Source organism: Scyliorhinus torazame, chromosome 8, assembly GCF_047496885.1.
Source record: "Scyliorhinus torazame isolate Kashiwa2021f chromosome 8, sScyTor2.1, whole genome shotgun sequence".
Classification (NCBI taxonomy): Eukaryota; Metazoa; Chordata; class Chondrichthyes; order Carcharhiniformes; family Scyliorhinidae; genus Scyliorhinus; species Scyliorhinus torazame.
In genome coordinates, this window is record NC_092714.1 from 127,937,861 (window position 1) to 127,959,979 (window position 22,119).

Below are 22,119 nucleotides of genomic sequence, written 5' to 3' on the forward strand. Positions count from 1 at the left end.
AATTAAATTGTTAAAAACTGAAATAAATGTTAGTTATCATGAAATTTGCAATATTTGATTTAGCATTTAAGCATAGATCCCCCCTCTCCTGTTTCATAGCCACATTCTATTAAAGTTGTATTATTGTTTAGCTGCTAAATATCTGATGTTTAAAATCATAAGATAGAAATGGATAATCTTAAGAGTGCTGTTAGAGCAAATGTTGTTTCTGTACTTAATCGTGCAGGAAACTAAAAATGGAGAATATGCGTGTTAGCGTTTAGATCAATAAAACTGTTGTAGTCATGCCCATCAAACCTCTTGATGCTTAAACTTGGTTCAGAAAGAAATTAAGTTCCTCTGTATATTTGAAAAGGTTAAGTACAAGATGATGGGGAAAAAAATGTTTGATACCTAGCTATAAAATATTTTTAAAATTGGGTGTTTGAACCTCAATTTTCTTGTTTATTTTGTTGCGATTTCCCATTAAAATTGATTTGTATCTCAATATTTGAATGGTGAGAGGAAATCGAAAAGCCAAATAATGTTCTGTATCTATAAAATCAAATTTAAATCCTAATGAATGTGTTTTGTCAGCACAGTACATGCATAATGTGGAGAGCACCTGTCCATTGTACAATCGCTACTTGTGGTTTTTATTCCTAATGTCTGCGGATAGAAAGCAAACCTTCCAGCTGTACTTTTTCAAATACTGGATACTTTGGCTTCTGCCAGTTGCTTGTACAAATTTTGTGATGCTACATTAACCAAGTCATATGATCAAGAAATGATGGCCAGTGCAAACTGCCATCCTACTGAAATAAGTGGGAAGTTGTGAACCACATGGAAGATGTCAACACTGATGGGGCTGCTTTTGTGTAAGCAGATGTAAAAAATGTTCAGGCTGCTGATTATATGCTGTGGTATCTTGGCCGAAATACAGAACCCCATCAGATGCCTAAATTTGAGAGAATGCAAAGAACTGTATTTATCAAAATTTTACGTTTTTATAAAGTATTCCCAAAGTTATAGAACAAAAAGTACTGGACAGGAATCTGGAGGCAAATTTCCTGTTCTCTGCTGAAATAGAAGTTTCATGTGCCTCAATATGTAGAGACTTTGTTTTATAAGTACACACATCCTTATTTCCCAGTAGCAAGAGTCTCTGATGTTGGCTGTGCCACAGTGAAGGATTTTGTACTTGTCAAAAAGGTACAGTGGAAATAGGGGACAAGACTTTCTCTAATGTTCCAGTAGAAGTAATGAGAAGATTGCCTCCAGTGACGTTGCCTTTGTGACATGGGAACTATGCAATGACATGAAACCTAAAGTGAATATAATGGCAAAGAAAGGAAAACAAACTGTTAATGGCCTAGATTTTGCAGGCAGCAGCGAAGCAGGATTCTTGCAATTGACCTCAAAAGAAAGTTGCTCAGAAAGATCCAACGATCTCTGTGGCAGGAATTTCCCTTTCCCTATGAAAATTTAGATCTGGCACCAAATCAAGGACATGCCTTGGCGTGCAACTGCAGTGATGCAGGTAGATAACCAATTAAATGGAAGTGTCCACACACAGCAAATCAGAAAGTTGAAAGTACTTAAAATTGCTTTGACAAAGAATAGGTTCTGCAAATAGAATAGTGAATTTGGATAAATGTTGCATTTTATAATAAATTTTGATAATGTTTATATAGAAAGTACTTTTGAACTATATGTAGTATTTTGAAAGAGTACATATATAGTAAAACATTATAGATGAGGTAATGATGTTGGATAGCCAAATTTCCATGCTTTAGATGTATGCTTGGAATATCTTGCTATCAGCTTCTTCCTCTTGTGTTTGGTGAGAGTCCAGTTAATAATGAACAAAAGTAGTGAAATTGCAAATGAATAGATTCTGCATTTCCTACTGGAGTAGGCTCTCTGCCCTTCTGGTTTCCCTTGGAAATCCTGTGTTAGGCTAATGCTGCAGGGTCATGGATTCAATTTGACTGAAACATCATTGGTGAAGGATCATGAGGCTCTAGTGGCTAGAGGATGGACAAGTATTAATAGAAGGGTTATGATCAGATACCTATTAAATATTAACTTGACTATCTTTATGGTTTAGTGAATGATAAAAATTAAATATGTTGTGTTTTCACTGGTTACGTTTAACACATTGAGACATTCCCCATGTCAAATTATCTACATGTGCTTCACAGTCAATCCAAACTCAGTAAGTAGAAGCCCCTAGATGGATGCCACTGTATTTTCTGGCAGTAATGAAAATTCAGATGATATCATAGATTTAATGTGACTCTTTGGGGGCTAGTCAGAGAAATTTAAGTTTGTCGACCAGCATTTACAAAATTCTGGTTCCATGCCTCTTTCCATCCCACATGCCCATTTTTCCCTCCTCAAACATGCTGGAGCATGCTGTTATTATTATTATTGATACAATGTGAAAACTGTTGAATGGTGTTGGACTTGGAGGAATATCCAGTTCCTTTGGGTGAAGGATTATGTAAATTCACTTTTCTCCATTTAGTACAAATCATAAAGACTATGTCCATCTTGCACAGGAAACCCAGCTTTTGTCCAAGCTGCAGGATCTCCAGGTAACGTGATAATTTTGGCATGTATGGCATCTGGATACTGGATATTCCTCATTGTTTCATGTTACGTTTAATGCAATTTGGAATTATCTTGTCTCTCTGGAACAGGATTAGTAAATGAAGCTTATCTCTCTTCTGAGATAATGGGATTTTGTACTTGAGAACTAATTCCATAATTGGTTATTACAAACATTATTTCTTGCAGATGGGACGTCATTGTGACTAGCTTATGACAACTATGAAGAATGTTCATTTGGTTTGTTGGAACTCGTGGAATAATGGACATTGTACAATACCTGTCTGCAGCAAGTTACCGTTTAATATCCATGACGATGATGTGATTTGGGATCATAGTTGTCAGAGAAATTTGTCTTCATGAAGATTCCTGACATTGGTGATGTGATGAATAAATTTGAAGTCCTTGGAATTGTAGGTGAAGGTAAGATCAAGAGTCTTGACTGATGTCAACAAATGCATATTGACATAACATGCTCCAGGTGAACACATTTTCCTTAAAAAAATATAAACAAATTGGCTGAAAACATAATAGCAAATGTCCACATTGTTATTCATATTAAAATTAAAGTCTTTTGTATCACGGAAGAGATAAAATTAGTTGCAAATCGCCACAAATTGATGCATGATTTGCACTGCCGTATAAAATCTGGAGTTTGTCGTCCACCTCTCCATGAGCTTCACGATGTTGTTGCATTTGCATTTTTAAAACAAATTAAACTCATTGAAGAAAACTAGGGTGTGTATTTAAGGATGAGATTTATACTCCTGCGTTGACACTCAACCTCATCGGCTCAAAGAGGGAACAATGGAAAATATAATCTCATTACTGCAGGTAGCAAATTGTTCTGAGAGTTTTTCAAATTTTGCTTAAATTCTTTTCTTAACTTTTTTGTTTGTCTTTTTCCCCCTCATCCAATTTGACCTCAGCTGGAGTATTGTGTCTGGTTCTGAATGCTGCACTTTAGGAAGGATGTGTAGAAAATATTCACAAGAATAGTTCCAGGGATGAGATACTTAAGTTAGGAAGATAAATTGGGACAGTTTTCCTTGAAGAAGAGAAGGCTGAGAGAAGATTCATGAAGTATTCAAAATCATGAGGATTCTGGATAGAGTAGAAAGGGAGAAACTTTTCCCACTCGTGAAAAGAACAAAAATGACAAGGCACAGATTTAAAGTAATTTGCAAAAGAAACAAGCAATGTGTGATAAAGCTTCATGCAGTGAGTGGAATGCACTGTCTAAGAGTGTGGCGAAGGCAGGTTCAATCAAGGCATTCCAAAGGCAATTAGACTATAATTTAAAAAGAATGTGTAGGATTATGGAGAGAAAGTGAGAGGATGGCACTTTAGTGAATTGCTCATTCTGAAAGTTTGTGCAACCACAGTTGGCCGAATGGCCTCCTTCAGCACTGTAAAAATTCTGTGATTCTCTGCTTTTTTTCCCCTCGACCCTTAAATTTCAATGGTTGAGCAGATAGACTGCTGGTCCCATCATCCATTTAAGGTTCCAGATACCTCTTTGGCCTTGTTATGACATTACAAATTGCTAGAATAATGCAAGGTTTTTCCAAGGTGAAGGATGAGGGAAGAACTGTAACAAATAGAACACGCAGTGAGATGCTCTAGCCTAACAAATGCAGAGTCATTGTGTGTTCAGAATCTGTATTCGCATTTGAAATTGTTTCTATTTGTTTGATGACAAATTGATGTGATTTTGTTTTTGGAAATCTTTTTATTGGAATTTCTCCTATTTATAAACAGTTGTGTATATACATTTACATTTTTCTTGCCCACGCTAGTGATTGTTTTTTTTAATAAATGTTTTTTATTGGCTTTTTGTACAAAGTATATTTACAGTTATATACACAATAAAATATCCAACAGCAACTCTGTACAATTGGCAATATTTTTAACACATAAGTAGGCACCTGTTTGTGGGGGGGAAACTGGGGCGGTACATATACATTTGGATGCCGGAGAAACAGTTACATTGGGTATATACAATATAGAGAGGGCAATACGTGAATGGATCTGGTGTTGGTGATTGTTTTTTAACCAAAGTGATTGGGTGGCACAGTGGTTAGCACTGCTGGCTCAGCGCCAGGGACCCTGGTCCGATTCTGACCTTGGATGATTCGCTGTGTGGAGGTTGCACATTCTTGCTGTGTTCCGTGGGTTTCCTCCGGGTGCTCTGTTTTCCTCCCATAGACCAAAGATGGGCAGGTTCGGTGGATTGACCATGCTAAATTGCCCTTTAGTGTCTGTAGGAGCGTTTTCAAGGACTGAGTATTGAGCTGGCTTTTACGTGGGGTTTCTCCCTCTTAGTCAACTGAACACAAAGACCTGCATACACATCAACCAATAAGATGGTTTTATTTCCAAACTTGGTCAACGTATGAGGAAGAGTGATTTGGATTAATGCCAAAACCACTCTACTCACTCTACAGTGGTGCAGATGAGCCAATTATACAATTTTCCAAAAATCAATAGCCCACCCCAGTTGGACTTGATCCAAGCCTTGGAGCTGTCAATTTTATATTGACCAATGAAGTTTACTTTAAGCAACATGATGACTGTGATCAGCTCATGATTGAACCTCATCTTGCCACCTGTTGTTTACCAGGACACTTTATCCGTTTTGTTTTGCTGCTATTGCAATGTTACTTATATCAGCCAGTTCTTGCCCACCTCATTGTTCGTCTGGGTGCAGGATGTTGAAGTTGGTTCCTTTTACACCATGGATTGTCCTTGACAGGATGTTGGGGCCACTGATAACTGCTGACTGAGCTGACTGTGTTACTGCTGATCACACTATTTCTGCCCAATCTTGTTTGTCTAAAAAACGGGCAAATTAGCTAGCTTAAATCCCATCATGCATTGTGACCACTGCTTTTAGCAGGAGTTTAAATGCTTGCTACTGCTATGTCCTAAAAATACATGTTTAACGATTACTGGATATACTTTTTATAATTAGTCTCAATCCTCAATAAACTAACTTATGTAGAACTATTCTAGTGTTATCCTAGCTATCCGGTTTTAAGGCGTCTCATCTCAGGACGCCCCCCTTCAGTGCTAAAAGGTTAGGTGGGGTTACGGGGATAGGGTGCGGGTGTGGGTCTAGGTAGGGTGCTCTTTCAGAGGGTTGGTATAAGACCCGATGGGCTGAATGGCTTCTTTCTGCACTGTTATAGAATCATAACAGTGGTCAATATGGTCAATAATTGGTCAATATGATTCTTCTATGCTTATTCCAAATTGTTACTTAAAAAGAAATACTGGGCGCGATTTAATGGCCGCGACGCACCTGACTAGAATTTGTGCGAACCGGTTCAATCTCAGGAGCGGCCTAAATCATAAACCTTGCCAGGCGACAAAACGATCAAACCGGCTCATTCACAGCAGATTCCGGGACTCTCCGATAAGAGAACCCCCAGGGCAATACTAGCCGAGGGCCCCCCCTGGGCTGGGAGGGGAGCTCAGTGGCCGTGGGTCCCATGGTCTCTTCCCCCCCCCCCCCCCCCCTCTCCCCGCCCCCCTCTGTAAAGGTGCACACCCTGAACAGGGGCAACTATGGCTGCTGCTGCGGAATGTCCCCAGCAGGGAAGTGGGGTCCAGGGTTGGCGGGGGGCGGATATGCAGAATGGGGTCTCCCAGCACAACTGGCACGGTGGATGGCATCCAGTGCAGTTGCGGGATGCATAAATTGGGCGACACGGGGGGGGGGGGGGCGCGGTCGGCATGATTGGGGAATGTGGCACCATGTGGAGGAGCTGGACATATGTTCCCGGTGGCGGTTAAGTTCACTGCAGTCCCGAACATTTCTGCTTCGGGTCCATCCCATGAACTGAGCGGGGACTTCTGTGGCATCTCCCAAGCCACAGCCCACGGGTGCATTCATGAAGTCACGGATGCCGTATTTGACCTGGCTGCCGGCTACATAAACTTTGACCTGGACCAAGCTCAGCAAGATGCCCGGGCAGCAGGATTCTCCACCAACGCCGGGATGCCCCAGGTCCACGGGGCAATAGATGGCAAGTATGTTGTTTTGCGCGCACCGGGGCAACAGAGACAGCTAACTGGAAGGGGTTCCACTCCCTCAATGTCCAATTTGTGTGTGCCCACCACCTCTGGATCGTGCACTTCCCTGGGAGTGTGCATGACAACTACATTCAGGGTCAGTTGGAGATCCCCGGCATCTTTGAGGCCACTTCAGGATGACTGGTCGCCTCTTGGGGACAAGGGGTACCCGCTGAGGCCCTGGCTAATGACGTCAGTACGGAGACCAATGCAGAGACCCGGTATAACGAGGCCCGTGCTGCTACCTGGGCTCTCATTGAGCAGTGCATCAGACTTTTCAAAATGCGGTTCCGATGTCTGGATCCCTCTGGCGGTGCACTGCAGTACACCCCCGAAGGGTTTCCTGCTTTGTGATGGTCTGCTGTGCCCTTCACAACCAGGCACAACAGCGGGCGACGTGCGACTTAGTCTGAGGAGGATGAGCTGGAGCAGGAAGGAATGGCTGACGAGACAGCGCAGGAGCTGGGAGAGGGAGGAGAGATGGCGATGATGGTGGCGAGGGTCTGGCATGCATGGAGGGACAGGGAGACCCTCATCCTCGCACGCTTCTCAAAGTACGGGGATATGTCTGGCATCGCACCTCTTCACCCCAGCCCCAGACCAGCCTAAACCAGCCCCCCCCCCCTCGCCACATCCCCACCCTGTTCCATCTGCCAGCGTATGTGCAACATCAGTCCAGGGCAACGGGCCTCGGTCAAGGCAGGAGAACAGGTTAAGGCAGGAGAGTGATAACTCGCAGTGAGATGGGCTCTGGTGTTCCAAGGTCTGACTCCTGTCTGTCCGTTGCCGGCGCATTCACACCCATCCTCTGCGCTGGGTCCGCATTGGCGGCTTCTCAACGTGGTCCACTGCACAAGAGGCAGGGGCTTTGGGGTGGTGATGGGTAGAAAGTGGGGATGAGGTCGGCCTGCCAGAAGAAATTACAGAGGCATTGTATGTATAGTGTGTAACAAGTTTTTATTGTGAACACCGCCACCCTCATTGTCTCTAACCATCGATGGTGCCCCCCCTCCCCTTCCAGTGCCCACTCAATGATCCTTAACTCTCTTCTCCTTGCATGCCCTATTGCTCTATCTAGGTGTGACCCTAGGATGCACATCGTAAGTGGAGGCAGCCTGCTGCATTCTGCACCCTGAGGCCGTAGATGCCCTGGCGGAAGTCCCCTGGGTGTCCTGGTGCCAGAGTGCCCCTGCCGCATTGCCGGTGGCACTGACATCGCGTTGCCACCTTTATAAAAATAAAAAAAAATTTAAGTACCCAATTATTTTTTTTCCAATTAAGGGGCAATTTAGCATGGCCAATCCACCTACCTGCACATCTTTGCGTTGTTGGGTGAGACCCATGCAGACACTTGGAGAATGTGCAAACTCCACATGGACAGTGGCCTGGGGCTGGGATCGAACCCAGGTCCTCGGTGCCGTGTGGCAGCAATGCTAACCACTGCGTCACCGTGTCGTGCCACCCTGTTCTGCCCGCTGACCTTGATATGCACTGCTGGCAGGAGAGGGGGATTTGGGTGAGATGGAGATTGCCATCGTCTCCCCGGCGGAGGCTACTGGGCCAGCCTCCAGCACTGTCTCCGATACCTGTGGGACCCTGGGGATCGTCATGGGACTGATGGGTGGCTGGAGTGAGCTTCATGGCCTCTGCATCATCATGCCCGGTCAGCTTTGGTGCCTCCCTGTTGTCTGCGCCATGGTGTCGACACCCTCGGCGATGCTCCTTAGGCGACATGCTCTGTAGTGCCTGAGCAATATCCACCTGTGTCTGGGACATGGTGTGCATGGTCTGGGCGATGTCCACCTGCGACTGGGGCATGCTGTCGAGGCCCTCAGCCATGGCTGTCACTGACTGCGCCATTCCTTGGACGCCAGCACTCATGGCCCTGAAGTCATGCTGCAGGCCTTCCATTGCGGGCACCATCCTATCAGTGTTGGCCTCGGTGCCACACATTGCTAGCGGCATCTCCTGCACCCATAGCCTTTGGGACTCTTCCAATCGGCTACGCACTTGCCGGTGTGTTGCCGAAATTCTCTCCTGAATCTCACGGCCTTGTCATTGCATCTGTATCAGCCTTGGAATAACCTGGTCCTAAGGCTCAGCATCTGACTGGATTCTGCAGCGTCCTGCGGTCCAGCTGACCTCCGACTGCTGACTCCCTTGGATGCCCCTGCTTCTAACCAACATGCATCAGCAACTGAGCTGCTCATAGATCGTGCCCCAGAAGCCTGTCCACTAATGTTGCCTCCCGAGATGTGTGTCTGCGCTGTGGAGGGTGCTGATGACAGCCGTGACCCATCGATGGTGGTGACCTTGGAGCTCTACTCCAAGGTGGTTTCTTGGTGGTGGGGGGATGGACAGCCCCGGATGGCCCGGTTCCATTGGGTGGAGATCCTGCGGGAGGAAGGACATGTGGTCAGTGAGAGGGAAGGATCATTTTGTCAGATGTACGCAACTCACCTGAGACAGGGCATCTGGGTGGGTGGGGGGGAAGATGGGTGACCAAGTGGGTCCTAGATGTAGGGTGGTGTCACGGGGGACTGGTGCCAGGAGGCCAGAGTCAGCTTACCCATGTGGCCCATTGGAGGTCGTTGGTCTTTTCCCGGCACTGTACTGCGGTCCTCCTGGTCAGGATGCCCACACTGACTGCCACTGCCTCTGAAACGGCATTGACGGCCCTGTGACTGACCCTCTGCCTCCCTCGTGGTAACAGGATGTCCCGTCCCGCATCCAGCATCCTGGTCAGGTCAGCATCCCTGAAGCGCGGTGCAGTTCTCTGCGGTGGCATGGCAGCGTGCTGTCCAGAATGTGTTTGGAGCTGCGGTAATGTATGGCTCTCCCTCGTTACCGGGGGCTGCTGAGCGAGGGCCCAGGTGAATCAGCGAGCGAATAGGCCATTTCCGCTGAGAAGCTCATGGGGGACCATTTGCTGCAATAAGAGCCGTTTGATAGTAATCAGGAGCTCACCATGGCGGCCGTTGAGGAACTTGCGGGAAACCTCGCTTGCTACGGCACTGAGAACTTGTCCCGTTCAATTGCGCCCACTGTCTGCTCCCAAATCTAGTTTGTTGGGGAAGGTTTAATGATATTTAAGCTTGTATTTCATGAAAAGCTGACAAATGTATATATGTAATTGTTACTTCAGGTCATAAATTCCATATGTTATCAGGAATTCTACTCTAATTTTGTTCTCTTGATCCTTCCCAGGGGTTCCCTTGGGCTATTTCTTCAATTGTTGTTTGGTGGTCTGCTTGATTATGTCAGTGCAATTCAGGAATAGACTGAGTTCAAGGAAACAATGCAAGTTGTGATGTCTAATTCATTTATTTTTCCTTACTTCGGAAAGGTAAAGTTACGTTCAGTAACTGATTATGAATTTTTATTCTGTAATTTGGCAAGAATTGAAAAAGCAATGAAGAAACTGGTATATTTGACCCAGTTGAAGGTTTCTTTTAATATATTGATATTCCTCCCTGTTATAACCTGCCTACTGACGATTGGCTGGGGACTAATGACTATCCCACAATCCTATGGGAGTATGAACTTCCCCAATGAGGGGGGCGGAGAAACTCCTACTATAAATAAGCTGGCCAGTCCAGGAACCAGGAGGAAGGAGAAGGTAGCAAGGGAAGTTACTGCTACTGTTATGTATATATTGTTATAGTAAATAAACGTTATTATTTTGTATCCTTAAAACTCGTGCTGGATTCTTCGGGGCCCTTACAAAACTGGCGACGAAGGTAAAAGTGAATAGCTGTCTACACTGCTGAAGCCACCTCCCTGGATTTTTGTTGGATACAGGTTGGAAGTTGTTTTCTATTATACCATGCCTCTGTACGGACGTTTGGATGTTTTTGATGCTGCGCTGGAAAGCTGGAACCAGTACATACAACGGATGCATTACTATTTCCGGGCAAACAATATCACTGAAAACGAGCGCCAGGTGGTCATATTGCTCACCGCCTGCGGGCCGCATACGTTTGGGGTGATTAGGAGCCTTACGTACCCAGCTGCGCCGGACACCAAAACGTTTGACGAACTTGTGAATATAGTGGGGCAACACTTTAACCCAACCCCGTCCACGATAGTCCAGCGTTACCGGTTTAATACCGCTGAGAGGACCCCTGGAGAATCCCTTGCCGATTTTTTTATATCCAGGCTACGCGGGATTGCGGAATACTGTGACTATGGTGAGACCTTGTCAGAAATGTTACGCGACCGTTTGGTTTGCGGTATTAACAATGCTGCCACCCAGAGAAAGTTGTTAGCGGAGCCAACATTGACTTTTCAACAGGCAATACAAATAGTCTTGTCCCGAGAGAGCGCAGAGCGAGGAGTACAGGAGCTACAGGGAATGGAAGTGTATGCCTTGGAGCGCAACCCTTTCCGCCCAAAAACGTCCCCCCGCACTCCTGCGGTACCTTGGGCGAGGCAACGACCAGACCGACGCCAGTGGCCATCGGACATTCCTCCCCGAAGGGAGCCTTCTCCAGAGCCAATGGATGAGGAGCCATGTCCGTGTCAGACTTGTAGGCGCCGACCCCGTCGCGGACGGCGGTCCTGGGGACGCCAGAGGCGCCGTTGTTCCGACCGAAACTGGGACCAGCCCAGGGGCCGTAACTGGGACCAGCCCAGAGGCCGTACCTTCCATGTGGATGAACCTGCGGCGACCACTCCTGAGGACGTGGAGACGGAGGACGACTGCCTGCAGCTGCATTGTGTGGCAGCTCCCCGTGTGGCTCCCATTAAGGTGACAGTACGGGTCAATGGCCACCCGCTGGAGATGGAGTTGGATACTGGCGCAGCGGTCTCCGTGATCGCCCAGAGGACATTCGACCGCATCAAGCAGGGTATACAGACCCTTACATTAACTGACTCACAGGCCAGGTTGGCCACCTACACGGGGGAACCACTGGACATTGCAGGAACTACAATGACCCCTGTTGTCTATGGACGCCAGGAGGGGCGTTTCCCACTTATCGTAGTGCGTGGCCATGGGCCCAGCCTGCTGGGTCGGGACTGGTTGCGCCATTTGCGGTTGCAATGGCAGCACATCCTCCAAACAGTTTCTGGAGGGTTGACTGAGGTGCTAGGACGATACCCAGAGGTATTCCAGCCTGGTTTGGGGAAAATAAAAGGGGCCGTAGCCCGTATCCAAGTTGAACCAGGAGCCACGCCGCGCTATTTCCGGGCGCGCCCAGTGCCTTACGCTTTGCTCGAGAAGGTAGAAGGGGAGCTCACTCGTTTGGAGAGTTTGGGTATTATCAGGCCCGTCCGTTTTGCTGACTGGGCAGCACCAATTGTACCAGTAATGAAGCCAGATGCCACAGTTCGCTTGTGTGGCGACTATAAACTTACAGTGAATACAGTTTCCCGACTCGACCGATACCCAATGCCTCGCATAGAGGATCTCTACGCGAAACTTGCAGGCGGACTCTCATTCACAAAATTAGATATGAGTCACGCCTACCTGCAGTTGGAGCTGGACCCTGCCTCCCGACCATATGTAACAATTAACACACACCGGGGCCTGTATGAATATACACGGTTGCCCTTTGGAGTATCCTCTGCATGCGCAATTTTTCAACGTGTTATGGAGGGCATTTTGAGAGGTTTACCACGTGTGGCTGTCTACCTAGATGACGTGTTGATTACAGGGACGTCGGAGCAAGAGCATTTGGAAAATCTGGAGGCTGTCCTTAGACGCCTTTCGGAGGCTGGAGTCCGTTTACGTCACACAAAGTACGTATTTCAGGCAAAAGAAGTAGTCTACCTAGGTTATCGGGTGGACCGCGAGGGTCTGCACCCCGTCGCAGAGAATGTGCGCGCAATTCAACATGCCCCCGCCCCGACTGACACTTTGCATCTTCGCTCTTTTCTCGGTCTCGTAAACTATTACGGGAAGTTCCTCCCCAATCTGGCAACTACGCTGGCCCCCTTGCACCTGCTGCTAAAGAAAAATCACACCTGGGTTTGGGGTCAGCCGCAAGAAACCGCTTTCCGGCGGGTAAAGCAACAATTGTCGTCGTCTGGGTTACTAACCCACTATGATCCGGGAAAGCCTTTGCTCGTCACATGTGATGCATCCCCGTATGGTATTGGGGCTGTCCTGTCCCACAAGATGGAGAACGGGGCCGAGCGACCGATAGCTTTCGCCTCCCGCACATTGACTGCAGCGGAGAAAAAGTACGCGCAGATCGAGAAGGAGGGCCTGGCAGTGATTTTCGCGGTGAAACGCTTCCACCAGTATGTGTACGGCCGCCATTTCACTATCGTGACTGATCATAAGCCTCTGCTGGGACTCTTCAGAGAGGATAAGCCAATACCGCCCATTGCTTCGGCACGGATCCAGCGCTGGGCTTTGTTGCTTGCTGCATATGAGTATTCTCTGGAGCACAAACCAGGTACGCAGATAGCAAATGCCGACGCACTGAGCCGATTGCCTTTATCGACCGGCCCCATGTCGACCCCCACGACCGGTGAGGTGGTCGCAACCCTAAATTTTATGGACACCTTGCCTGTCACGGCATCACAGATCCGTGAGTGGACCCAGACGGAGCCAGTCTTGTCAAAGGTTCGGCACATAGTCCTGTATGGTGGGCAACATAGACAGCTCCCAGGCGAGTTGCGGGCATTTTCCTCCAAGCTGTCAGAGTTCAGCGTGGAAGACGGCATCCTCTTGTGGGGGACGCGTGTGATTGTCCCGGAAAAAGGCCAGGAGCTGATATTATCAGACTTGCACAATGGGCATCCGGCCGTGACCAAGATGAAAATGTTGGCCCGGAGTTATGTCTGGTGGCCAGGCCTCGACACCAACATTGAGAAGGTGGCCCAAAACTGCTCCATTTACCAGGAGCATCAGAAGCTTCCGCCGGCTGCGCCCCTACATCACTGGGAATGGCCAGGGCGGCCTTGGGCACGCTTACATGCAGATTTCGCAGGCCCTTTTCAGGGATCCATGTTCCTTCTGCTAATTGACGCCCAGTCCAAATGGCTGGAGGTGCATAAGATGCAGGGGACAACGTCCTGCGCAACAATTGAAAAAATGCGTTTATCATTTAGTACGCATGGCCTCCCCATAGGTGCTGGTCACGGATAATGGCACTCCATTCACGAGTGAGGAGTTTGCCAGGTTTACAAAGATGAACGGCATCCGCCATATCCGCACTGCCCCTTACCACCCGGCTTCAAATGGGTTGGCAGAGCGTGCAGTGCAAACATTCAAAAGAGGCCTAAAGAAGCAGTCTTCCGGATCAATGGACACGAGATTAGCTCGGTTTTTGTTTACGTACAGGACCACCCCCCATACAGTGACTGGGGTAGCTCCCGCAGAACTCCTAATGGGCTGGAGACTTCGCACCCGCCTTAGTATGGTCTTCCCGGACATTGGCGCAAAAGTACGCCGCACACAAGAACGGCAGGGACCGGGATTGTCTCGGCATCGTCTGATTCGGCAGTTTGCGCCCGGTGACCCAGTATTCGTGCGGAATTTTGCTGGTGGTGCCCAATGGGTTCCTGGTGTAATCTTTCGCCAAACGGGCCCTATATCGTACCAAGTGCAAGCCCAGGGTCGTCTCCAGCGAAAACATGTGGACCACGTCCGGTCCAGAAGATCATCCCCGCAAAAGATTCCCCGCCCCCGGAGCTCAGTTCAACAGCGGCAAAGACCAGAAACAAGGGAAAGTAGTCCTCCAAATCTTCCACTGGTGCCTCACTCGAAGCCTGCGCAGGTCGAAACGGGACCGAATGGGGATAGAGACGCTGACATGACGGAGGCAGCAGACTCTGACTCCGAGATGGAGACACAGGATGAATCAGAGGGGGAATCCTCGGGTCCACAGGCCGTGGATGTACAACCGCGCCGTTCATCACGGAAGCGCCGGTCTCCGTCTCGTTATACGTCGCCAGATCCAGCGCCGCGTGCAAATGGCGTCCGGCCTGCGGCCAAACGAGTTCGACGCCTTCCTTCGCCAGGGCCTACGGTGGATTCCTTGGACTTTGGGGGGGAGGGATGTTATAACCTGCCTACTGACGATTGGCTGGGGACTAATGACTCTCCCACAATCCTATGGGAGTATGAACTTCCCCAACGAGGGGGGCGGAGAAACTCCTACTATAAATAAGCTGGCCAGTCCAGGAACCAGGAGGAAGGAGAAGGTAACAAGGGAAGTTACTGCTGTGTGTGTGTGTGTGTGTGTGTGTGTGTGTGTGTGTGTGTGTGTGTGTGTGTGTGTGTGTGTGTGTGTGTGGAGGGTTTGGGTGAATATCAGATGAGAAGAAGATTGGGCTTGCTTCTGATGCTGCCTGAGATTGTATGACTCTATGTTAATCGGCTGTATGTATAATGTCATGTGAGCAATATACTGGAACATGGTCAGTGTCCATGGATTTGGAACCTGCCAATGAATCAATGCCTCTGGAGTAAAGAAACAAAAAGGGGGGAAAATAGACGCTTAAGATGTTTTATTTCAATAACCTAAGGCATATATTTTTTTTCTTTTACAGGAGCCTATGGGGTGGTACTAAAATGCAGGCACAAGGTTAGTAATTTATTTGGGAAAAAAAACTTATCATTAAAATGTAAAATTCACATTTCAATTGCTCTATTGATACAATCCATCCAGTAATGTAATTATGTTATATAATTATGCTTAATGTACAGAATGAGCTAGTTCTGATTAACGTTAAAGTTTATCATAGGATTCAAATTTCAGATTATCAACAACGAAATAGCATAGCAGCTACGTCGAAATGTAGGAAGTCGGAACCGATTTTCCCAGAATAACAATGTTATAAATGGGGGATTGGTTCCAGAACCTTAATTTTGCTGTAAAGTAATGTTCCCTTTCCATCAACCTGTCACCACGGAACCATGAACAGAGATATAGTCACCTCTTATTTGATGTTTTGTAGGTTTGAAGAGAAAACCAGTTATGATAAATGTTTAAAAAAAACTCGAACGTTTTGTAAACCGACATCCGACTTTCCAATTTCTACTGAATCAGTTAGTTTTAAACTGGGGATTTTGTCATGTGAAAGTTTGCAAAACCGTCTATATCTGAGAAGCAATTTATCTTTCATGAAGCTGCGAAAGGCGGAAGGTTAAGGAACATAACAGCTGGTAAAGACCAACTGTTCGCTGTTGTGGCATTATAAAGTCAAAACTGGTGTTGTAAAGCTGAAACCGGGTGTAAATTATAAATGTTGTCGGTGCTGTTTGTTGTAACTTGGACGTCATCAAGTCAAGGACTGCCTGTATTGTATTTAATTTCAGGAAAGTGAAAGTAAATATCTGTCTAATTTCCTTTTTTGGGTAGTACTGGAAATGAAGAACTTTCGTTTATAGAGGGAAGAAAATAAATTAAGAACTGAACTGCAGGACCAAGAAATCACAAATTGAAAACCTTTGCTTTGTGTTTATCTGTTAGTTTCAATACAACTTACTGCATTGACTAAATAGTTCCTGGGAAAAACACCATGGGGGTCATCTTCAACTTCAGTGGGGTCAGGTTGCCGGGGCGGAAAAATTATTTTAGCTGTTTGGTTGCTTCTATATTTATTATTCCTTTACATTGAAGTAAAATAAAATGAATAATTTCAGAAGTCAAAATTGGGGAGAGGATGTGACATTTTTTTGTGAGGTTTATCTCCGCAATGTCTCAATGAAAGATGGGTCCAAACCTGTCATAACAATAATATATTTGAGAATCGCATAGTATGACTTGCCCTCTTAATTTTAAGTCACATTTACCTGTGGCCCAGATCCTGAAACTGTGCCTACTCAAACTGTGCACTGTTCCAGGCCAACTTTGAAAATGTAGACCTGCTGTTTCATACACTCTAATGTGCAACAGCATTGACAGGATAGGGTGGGGGTCAACATGGGAATTTTATGCTGAGCCATCCTTGCTGTCACTGTACTAATGCTATGACCGTGCTTTGCATCCTGATGCAATCACATTGAACTCGCTCAATGCATATGGAAAATTATGGTATTAGATCACGAGACGCATGACAGAGAGGCTATATGCTGCTAGTGGCTGTAAAATGTTTGAATTGTTTATGATCATGAGTGTCATTGCTAGTTATGAATTATCCAACCTGCAATCAGTATTATTCTGGTAAAGTAGAGGTTTTTACTTCTGGCTTACTTGGCTCTCACTTAGTACCTACCCTTCTTCAGCAGAGCTGCAGAGATTGCCAGTTCAGTAGAGTGATGGCCATGGGCACAAAGCCAAGTCCCTCATCTTTCTATATTTTGTAGGTTTCTATGCAAAACAATATATAGTTGAAAGCATTTTCTGTTCCTCATTTTTAAGAGTCTTGACTTTGCAGTATTATAAAATTGTAGATGCTGTAAATCTGAAACACCAAGAAACAATGTTAGAAGCATTTGCGCTCGGCAGCAACCGTGGAGAACAGAACAAAGGAATTAATATTTCAGGTGCGGACCTGAGGTGGGAGATTTTGCAGATGAACATATTTATTTTGTTACTTTTTAAATAAAGTGAAGAAGCATGCATGAAAGACCGAATTAAATGTCTTCCAAATTGCTTCAGTAGAAAACAGAAATGGTTAGGTGGCAGAAATAATAGCACAAGATAACAGGAGAGAAATCAAAATAAAGTTGAGACATTTATGCGAAACAGAATTTCTGAATAGTTGAGTAGGGAGGACACTAAAGACCTTTAGAAATGGAAGCAAGAAAAACAATAGAAATAAATGTGTTGGCAGCCTGAGGTGTAGACTGCCCCACCATTGTGATCTGATGGAGCTCACCACCCTAAACACCAATCTGTGCTGCCCCACTTTCTTGTTTCCACCACCCCACTGCAAAAATGAAGAGCAAGAAGGAGCTAAACCAGGAAATGACAGAGGAGTTAAAACTAGAGAAGAAGTACTCAGAAAGCTAATGGGGCTGAAGGCTGATACATCCCCTGGGCCTGATAGGTTGAATCCTAGAATATTAAAGAAAGCAGGTACAGAGATGGTGGATACACTGGTAGCAATCTTCCAAGAACCCTTAAAGAATTCTGCAAGAGGATTAGGAAACTGCCAATGTAACACTTATTCAAGAAGAGAGGGAGACAAAAAAACAGGTAACTGTAGGCCAGTTAGCTTAACATCTGTCATTGGGAAAATGTTAAATTTCATTCTGAAGGATGTAATAACAGCATTTAGAAAAGCATAATATAATCTAGCAGAGTCAGAATGGCTTGTGAAGGTGAAATCATGCCTGGGCAATTTATTAGAATTCTTTGAGGTGGGAACACACAGGATAGATTAAGGGAGACCAATAAATATAATATACTTGGATATCCAGAAAGCATTTCATAAAGGTACCAAACAAAAGGCTACTTAATAAGATAAGAGTTCATGGTGTTGGGGGTAATATATTAACATAGATAGAGGATTGGCTAACTAATATAAGACAGAGAATTGGGGTAAGAGAGGCATCTTCAGGATGGTAACCTATAACTAGTGGAGTGCCAAAGGACTCAGTGCTGGGGCCAAAATTGTTTAAAATATATATTAATGACTTGCACAAGGGAAGTGAATGTACTATTGCCAAATTTGCAGATAACAAAGATAGCTAGGAATGCAAGTGGTGAGGATGGCACAAAATCTACAGAGGAATATAGACAGGTTAAGTGAGTGGGCACAAACTTGGCAGATGGAATATAATGTAGGAAAATATGAAGTTATGTACTTTGGTAGAAAGGAGTTGAATATTATTCAAATGGAGAAAGACCACAATCCGTAAGGATAAACAACACCACCTCCACGATAGTCCTCAATACAGGGACCCCGCAAGGCTGTGTACTTCGCCTGCTACTATACTCCCTATACACACATGTATATGTGACAGAATTTGGCTCCAACTCCATCTACGTGTTTGCTGATGACACGACCGTAGTGGGTCGGATCTCGAACAACAATGAGTCAGAGTAGAGGAGGGAGATCGAGAACCGAGTGGAGTAGTGTAATGACAACACTCTCTCCCTCAATGTCAGCAAAACCAAAGAGCTGGTCATTGACTTCAGGAAGCAAAGTATCGTACACACCTCTGTCTGCATCAATGGTGCCGAGGTGGAGATGGTTGACAGCTTCAAATTCCTAGATGTGCACATCACCAACAATCTGTCTTGTCCACCCACATCGGCGCTGCGACCAATAAAGCACAACAGGGCCTATCCTTCCTCAGGAAACAAAGGAAATTCTGCATGTCCACATTGACTCTTACCAATTTTTACAGATGCACCATAGAAAGCCTCCTATCTGGCTGCATCGCAGCCTGGTATGGCAACTGCTCGACCCAAGACCGCAAGAAACTACAGAGAGTCGTGAACACAGCCCAATCCATCACGCGGTCCCGCCTCCCATCAATTGACTTGTCCACACCTCCTGCTGCCTTGGGAAAGCGGGCAGCATAATCAAAGACCCCACCCACCCAGGTTCTAATTTCTTCCATCGAGCAGGAGATACAAAAGTCTGAGAGCACGAACTAATACGTTCAAAAATAGCTTCTTCTCCACCGTTAGACTCCTGAATGACCCTCATATGGACTGATCTGATCCTTTCAAACGTCTTCTCTCCTGAATAGTACTGTATTCCTGTATGCTTCACCCGATGCCTGTTTATAGATTTCATAGAATTTATAGTGCAGAAGGAGACCATTCGGCCCATCGAGTCTGCACCAGCTCTTTGAAAGAGCACCCTACCCAATCCCACACCTCCACCCTGTCCCCATAACCCAGTAACCCGACCCAACATGAAGGGCAATTTTGGACACTAAGGGCAATTTTAGCATGACCAATCCACCTAACCTGCACATCTTTGGACTGTGGGAGGAAACCGGAGCACCCGGAGGAAACCCACGCACACACGGGGAGAACGTGCAGACTCCGCATAGACAGTGAACCAAGCCGGGAATCGAACCTGGGACCCTGGAGCTGTGAAGCAATTGTGCTAACCACCATGCTATCGTGCTGCTTATGTATTTGCATTGTGTATTTATGTAGGTCCTATGTTTTTTTCATGCTTGGATTGATCTGTCTGGACAGTACGCAGAACATATTTTTCACTCTACCTCGGTACACGTGAGAATAAAACATCCAAATCCATCTTGTTATTGGTAAATACTGCTGCTACTGTGCGTCAATGGTGGAGGGAGTGAATGTTTGTGAAAGGGTTGCCAAGCAGCGGGTTGCCTTTTGACAACCTAGATGGCGTTGAGGTTCTTGAGTGTTGCTGGATCTGCACTCATCCAGGCAAATGGAAAGCATTATATCATATTCTTGACTTCTGCCTTGTCCATTGTGGGTTGTCTTTGGGGAGCCATGACATGAATCAGCCCCCACAGAATACTCAGCCTGTGACCTACTTCATGGCCAGAACATGTATGTAGCTGGGCTAGCTAAGCTTCTGGTTAATGGTGGGGATTCGACATTGAATGTCATAGGGAGGTAGTTAGACTCTTTCCTGTTGACTGTATGTTCTATAGTTTGTAAACATCTAATATAGAACAAAAGCTCAATTCAGAGCCTTTATTTTGGTGTTGCATTTATAATGATATGATGGGTTATTAAATTATGCATAAATATTAAAATGTTGTTAAATTTCAAGTGGTTTACTTGACAAGCATTCAAATATTTTAAATGATCAGATGAAAGAGGGATGATGTAGATGCCAGTGTAATAAAAAGGAAATACACTCATCCAGGTATTTTTGGGTATTACCTAAAATATTCAAACTATCTAGCAGAAGGAGACTTTTACTTAGTTGCAGGAGACTGATTGAATCAAAGGTCGAACTGAGGAAGTCGGCTGGGAGCTTCCATTGTTTTGCAACTATTTTGCTGCTAGCAATGTGATGCATCGTGATTAGTGTGTATTCATGGAGAAGAGGAACACTAAATAGATGCTTACATGAATAGCTTATATTTATATCATGTCTTTTTAACCTACTGAAATATTCAGGCGCTTCACAAATAGGAAAAAGGAATGAATGGTGAGCCCATAAATAAAATCTTAGAAGATATGATCAAAATGGTTTTGAAACTTTTTAAAGTTCGAGCGAGTTTTTTAGGTTTGAAATGAGGGAGTGAAGGCTCTGCTGCCAGTGGTTGGTGAAGTATAGAAATGTACAAGAGTTTGGAGTCAGTGACGGAGTGTTCAGATGGGGAAATTATGCAAGAGATCACAAAGACAAGGTGGGATGAGATTGTGGAGGGAATTTTGCTGACTTTTGTCCAAGGAGATGACTGAGGGAGTCATTTTTTTAGTTGCAAGATTGAGGGAGGAGAAAAGGAGCTTGAGTTGGTATATTGAAACTAAGCAGGATGATAGAGGGAGCTGATAGAAGACGGTACATATGTCTGGAGTGGAGCCCAATGGCACACACATGTCTAAAAATGTCCTCTTTCCTGCAGCAAAGCCTGTGCCAAATATAGTGCTTTGTATCTCTCTGGACTCCTGATTCACCTGTGGCCCTATAAATAAATGTAGACTTAAACTGTGATTGTGGGTTGGGAGGTTGTAGAAGCATGTTTATAATGTGTACCTCTGTGAGTAACTCTTTATAAAAGTGTATGAGGATTGCTGATAATTAGTTGTGTTCAGCTAAAAGCAGATCCTCCTTTGCTTTATCGGTATCATAAAGGAAAACTTGCATCTGTACAGACTGTATAGTTGATTGCTGGGAAGTATGCTTCCCGGGGTGTTTATTTGCTGTAACCTGTTTTGATACATGTAATAAAATACATTTTATTTAAAAAAAAGGATAACTTTCAGGCATCTTCATGATGCATGTTGATGACTTCTTATAGCACTTTGGAATTTGAGAAATGTGTTATTAGTAAGATTAGAGTAGAATTTAAAATTGGGTATCAGGCTTGAGGTTGTTTAATATATTAGTTTAAATATTAAGCAGAGTAAGTTTGGAATGTCATTAAATCAACAATTTTATTTGGAGGGCGTTTTTCCCATCTCAGTTAATAGTGAAGGATTCTCACAGAAAGTTGATGTTATATCTGAAGAAGAGGCAGACAAATTGTGAAACTTGACATTTTGGTACTCAGACTAGGCCAGGTGCTCGCTTTGAGATGTTGTTGTAACATATTATGATGAAGTAATCTGAAGTCAAGAATGTTTTAAGAGCAAGTAAACACTTAGAGGGTTAGGTGTCGTCGGCAGGTTTCCGTGTAAAATAAGTTTGAGTAGTCCTTATTCAGTGTTGGTAATGATGCACGGTATGAAACTGGCTGCAGTTTATCAAAAATTGACTTTGTAGTAATCCTACCACAAGAATTCTTGGAACTAAGAAGTTGAGATGTTCACATTGGTGCAGTAAGAGATGATCTGAGTTTTATTTTTGGTCAACTGGGTGTTCATAAGGGTACAGAAACCCCTGCTTTCATTTTTAAACTCCGATAACTGATCACAAAAGTAA

The 22,119-nt window shown here is 45.2% G+C and overlaps 1 protein-coding gene across 2 annotated transcripts in view; it reads left to right on the plus strand.

Annotated features, from left to right (window-relative positions):
• cdkl5 (cyclin dependent kinase like 5) overlaps window positions 1–22,119 on the plus strand; it is a 273,738-nt gene that overhangs the window by 27,766 nt on the left and 223,853 nt on the right. For both annotated transcript variants that reach the window (XM_072514173.1, XM_072514174.1), the window contains exons 2-3: window positions 2,782–3,015; window positions 15,175–15,209. In XM_072514173.1, the coding sequence (XP_072370274.1) occupies window positions 2,952–3,015; window positions 15,175–15,209 (99 nt within the window). In that variant the 5' untranslated portion in view covers window positions 2,782–2,951. The remainder of the gene's footprint in view (window positions 1–2,781; window positions 3,016–15,174; window positions 15,210–22,119) is intronic.